Consider the following 4,795-nt stretch of genomic DNA (forward strand, 5'->3'; position numbering starts at 1 on the left):
ATAAGAGGGAAGTTGGTAGAGTAGAGGTTCTGATAACTTGGATGATGAAGGAGGTGTTAGAATGTTCCCTTTCATGTTGTAGCATTAAGGAACCCTAAATCTCAACTTTTTCTAATTTGATTTTGATTTTGATTTCGCATAAGGGAAGGGAATGAGGTTTCAGCACTTACTTTTAATTGATTTTCCATTTTTGCCTTTATTTATATTATATTTTCCCTCTGTACATTTCATTTTTTAATTTAAAAATAAAATAAATACAATTAAAATATGTTCTTAATGCCACGTAATTTAAAGTTATAGTGTGAACATTTTAGGTAACATTTTTTAACGAAAGTTTGATTAATTTAACGGAAAACCTTTAAATAAGGATTCAATTGAGATCTTGAAGAAAAAAGAAATCTAATTAAGATTCTGGACGAGAATAGAAACCTATTAAAACATTAAACCTAGACTTTATTTATTTATAGCATTTGTTTTATGTTTTATGGTACAAGAATACGGTGAATCCAAATAAGATGTTCATGGAAGCTTTCAGATCAGAACATGAGCCTAAATCTATAGAATGCTGAGATCATTGATGACATCTCCGGTAACACCAATATCAACAGGATGTGAACATGAAAAATCAATTTTAAAAATTTGAATATATGTCAATTTTTTTTTTTGTATTAAACTATCTGTTTTGAATTTATAATAATATTTGGTAAATTTATTAGAATCAATCTATACTGCAACAAAAATAATAATAATTACAAACAGGATTTGTTTTATTCACAATTTTTTCTAATCTTACTTTTTAAGTGTTTTTTTAATTTAACATTTTCTAAATTAAATAAGTATAAATAATTTATAAATTAAATAAAAAATATTTATAATTAAATTGTAAAAATTATTTATATCTTTTTAATGATTATAATTTTATCAATTATTATTATTATAAAAAAAGTAAATACATATTTTCACAAACGATAATAATTAAATTTGTTAGGATAAAATTATCTAAGTATACATAATCAAATAAGTTTGTTAAATACTATAGGAAACCATATCCTAAATGCTGAATGTTACTCAAATATAACTTTGCCTAAACTTTTATGCACATATGCCTAAACACCTCTACACGTACAATGCTTAAACTTTAAGAAATGTCTAGCGCTTCAATTCATGTATAAAATAATATTTTTTGTCAATTGTGCTGTAATTTCTTTTTCCCATGCACATCAAATAAGTATAAACTTTTATTCAAAAATTCTACATCTAACATAAAAATCAGAATTACAAACAATCAAAATTGGTATGAAAGCTTAAAAATCCATTATATATGGATACAAATTTATATATAAAATGATCGTAAATAATGTTACATATAAATTTATTCATGTAACACATACGATTTTTTTACGAAAAATTCTATATTTAATTGCATATAGAAAAATTTGTATGTAATTACAATTTTATAATTTTTTTTGGATTACATCCAAATTTTGAATACTTATATATAAATAATATTTTAGATAAAATTTTCATTTAAATGTATCAACATTACATACAAAAATATCAGTAAATAAAATCTATATGTAACTCATCTTTATATATATAATATCAACATTATCTATAGATAAAAGTCTGTATATAAATATCGATAGATAAATATTATCTTTTTTTATATAATATTGTTTTGTTTATCTGATTAATGTATAAAAAGAGTAATTTAATGTATAATTCTAAACTCATCGAATGTAAAAAATAACTTATCTAATATTTTATGTCATCTAATCAATTCAGGGATCGAACATTAGAAAAAAAAAAAAAAGTGACAATTTTATAATAGAACTAAAATATATTACGACTTGTTTTAACAAACCTATCATATCATAATAAAATCATGTTATGATATTAAAACACATGCAAACCTTCTTCCATTTCATTTTGAAAGTTCATTCTCGAACTTATTTTCGAACCCGTCTTATTTTCGGGCACACTCGTCTGAGAGCTTCCACGCCGCGCACACTCATCCGAGCCTCCACGCCGTCGTCGTCGTCTCCCGCAGGACCGTAAAAGCTGTTCTAAGGTAATGTCTACCCTAATCCACAAAACTTTCTATTTCTCCCTTTCAATAGTTTGGGGGTTTGATTGCAGTTTGGGGGTTTTCCAACACATCAATTTCTGTATGTGTGTTCACGTTCGTGGTATTTATTTACACTCGAATATGAAATTTTCACTTCAGAGAAGTTAGATCCAAATTTAACGGTATAAAATTTGTGATTCTGTAATTGGATGATCCCCGCTTGCCGTTAATTTCATATTGAAGTTCAGTACCCCGTATTTGATTCTTGATATTTAACCTTGTAGAAAATTGCAGACAAATGTGTTAGGTTTTAATATGTCCAGAATTGAATACGTGTAGCAATAACTCTTTTTGCTATTGATGTTGGTAGTATACAAATATGATTTCAGATTGGGGACGAATGGAAACCAATTGGCAGCTGTGGCATTCTCCAGATTGCAAAAGCAGATTGCTAAAGACGGTAGAAAACCTAATACGGTGTCCAAGGGAATGCCTAAGAAATCGATTTCTAGAAAAGGTTCTGATGCTGGAGCCTCTGGCACAATAGGAGGTACGAAAATGGTATATAAGTCTGGTGTTTTGTACTTTTGTGTTTGAAGGATGAGGACTGAGAAGAGCTTTTTGTTATCATTTTGTGTGGATCTCACTGCCCGTGCAAGTGAAGGACAAATTGATCCAGTTGTTGGCCAAGAAGTTGAAGTTCAGAGAATATTTCAAATAGTATGCAGGAAAACAAAAAAAATCCCATTCTTCTTGGTGAAGTTGGGGTTGGAAAAACTGCTATTGCGGAGGGCTTGGCACTTCGCATTGCAAAGACAAATGTATAGATCATGGTTAAAATTTTAATCCATGTTGACCTTGTTGTCTCTCCTATAAGACATTCTCCCTCAACTTATGAAGTTTTAAATTCAGTTAATTATACTATTACTCATCTCATCAGGACATAGATACACCTTGGCATTTAGTTTAGTATTTCTAATTTCAATTCCCTAATCAAACACATTATTATACGGATTGGCTAAAATAGAATTGCATCATATTATATAGCATTGCATTGCAGGTGAGTTCTAATCAAACCTGGGTTCAAAAATAATTGATGTTGGCAGTGTCAACGAGTTGGTGTGGCCAGCTGTGGGAAAGGAATTATATTCACAATTTCGTGGGAAGCCATCAATAATCTTCCCTCCCCTCAGGTTGTCCTTAAACCTAATTTCTTTCCCTGTAAATTTCATGAAAATAGATAATATCTTATAAAATTCAACTTCTCTTATATATAGGAAGAAGCAATTGTTTTAACCATTCCATTTTGGGTAGAGGGGTAAGATTATTATTCCATTTTATACTTCATTTCACTGGTATGCTTACTCCTTCAAGGAAAACAAAGAGTTGAGATTAATTTTCTACAAAATATTTTTAATATTATATTATATTATATAAATTCTGTTATATGGAGTTTACGAAGTTTTTAGCTTTTTGGGGAGATAAATTCAGCCATTCAATTTTATATGAATATTCAAGAATAATTTTTTAAAATCAATTTTAATCTAGATGTATATGCATTCTATGGGCACTTTGCTTTGTGTTCTGCAGACAAAGCGTGTGATGTCCTTGGATATAGCCCTCTTAATGGCGGGAGCAAAAGAAAGAGGAGAGCTAGAGGAACGTGTTACAAAGTTGATAAAAGACGTAATAAAGTCAGGTGAATACTGTAATATGAAAGAATGTATGATAGTTTGATGAACACGTGCTTGACGTGCTAGAAGAGGATTGTGGATTTATTTTTTCCTTGTCTACTTTTTGACTGTATTTCTCTTTCTGAATATATGAACCAACTGTGTCCTTTGACTTTTGAACATAGTGAATTTTTCTCGTTTTGCTTTGCTTCTATTCTCATCTACTCATTATTAAATTAAATTATGCTGACTATAATCACTGTTTTAACTTTTGAAACATCACCACAACTAAATGCTATAATAATTCTTGTTAAAACTGCATTAGCCTCTTTAAAAATCTGGGCTTGAATGGAATTGTTTATCCTACTAAGTATCCTATCTATGTTTCCAATAAATGTACATCTCTTTAAATTTCCTCCTTATTGGTGTGCCTAAAAGATTAAATATGCATGCGATATCAATCAGGATACAACCACCTTGGTTATAATTGTAACTAAAGGATAAATATTTCTATATTGTTACTTGGTTGATCTGTGACCATTCCCAATGGTTATGTGCTTGTGGTTCAGAAATGTTCGAGTGCCTTATGTTATACTTGTGCTTTTTCTCTCTTGTTCTTGAAGGAATGGTTTTTACTAGACTATGAGGTAGCACTTTGTATATATAATTTCCCTAACTAATCATATATACAGCGAAGCGATACTAAACTAAATTAAATCTTGACATATGTTGCTTCAAGCTTAAGCAAAACTTCTTAGTTGCTGAGTATTTATAGATTCCATTACCCACACTATTTCTCATCCTTTCTCCTTTGCTTTCTATAAAAAATTTCATATTTATAACTATCCCTTCACATCAAGAGGAATTCCTGGGTCATTATTTTTAACATCAAGAAGTTTCAGGTTAGCAAATTTGTGAATTTTTTAGAATTCTTTTCTCATTGTGAACTCCATATCATGCAATTGTAATTTTATACCTTGCACGTCTGTAGGTTACGGATACTCCGGGCCTGCTGAGGAGGCATGATGGTAATCAACATTTCATTTGTTTTTAT

General features: G+C 29.6%; 1 protein-coding gene across 1 annotated transcript; it reads left to right on the top strand.

The window, feature by feature from the left end:
* The first annotated feature begins 1,901 nt into the window (after positions 1 to 1,901).
* LOC106752931 (chaperone protein ClpB-like) lies at positions 1,902 to 3,955 on the top strand. Its single transcript, XM_022781265.1, has 5 exons — positions 1,902 to 2,071; positions 2,458 to 2,618; positions 2,709 to 2,889; positions 3,175 to 3,261; positions 3,659 to 3,955. Exons 2-5 carry the CDS (start codon positions 2,558 to 2,560, stop codon positions 3,669 to 3,671), a joined length of 342 nt encoding a protein of 113 aa, XP_022636986.1. The 5' UTR covers positions 1,902 to 2,071; positions 2,458 to 2,557; the 3' UTR covers positions 3,672 to 3,955.
* Positions 3,956 to 4,795: the final 840 nt, after the last annotated feature.

The sequence above is a fragment of the Vigna radiata genome, chromosome 1 (genome assembly GCF_000741045.1).
Source record: "Vigna radiata var. radiata cultivar VC1973A chromosome 1, Vradiata_ver6, whole genome shotgun sequence".
Lineage (NCBI taxonomy): Eukaryota > Viridiplantae > Streptophyta > Magnoliopsida > Fabales > Fabaceae > Vigna > Vigna radiata.

What these genes read in the sequence shown, in the direction of transcription:
- LOC106752931 (XM_022781265.1), top strand. Translation starts at nt 2,558, where the DNA reads ATGCCTAAGAAATCGATTTCTAGAAAAGGTTCTGATGCTGGAGCCTCT. An exon ending in AGCCTCTGGCACAATAGGAG is followed by an intron (nt 2,619 to 2,708) that starts GTACGAAAATGG and finishes CATTTTGTGTGG; the next exon opens with ATCTCACTGCCCGTGCAAGT. An exon ending in TTCGCATTGCAAAGACAAAT is followed by an intron (nt 2,890 to 3,174) that starts GTATAGATCATG and finishes TGATGTTGGCAG; the next exon opens with TGTCAACGAGTTGGTGTGGC.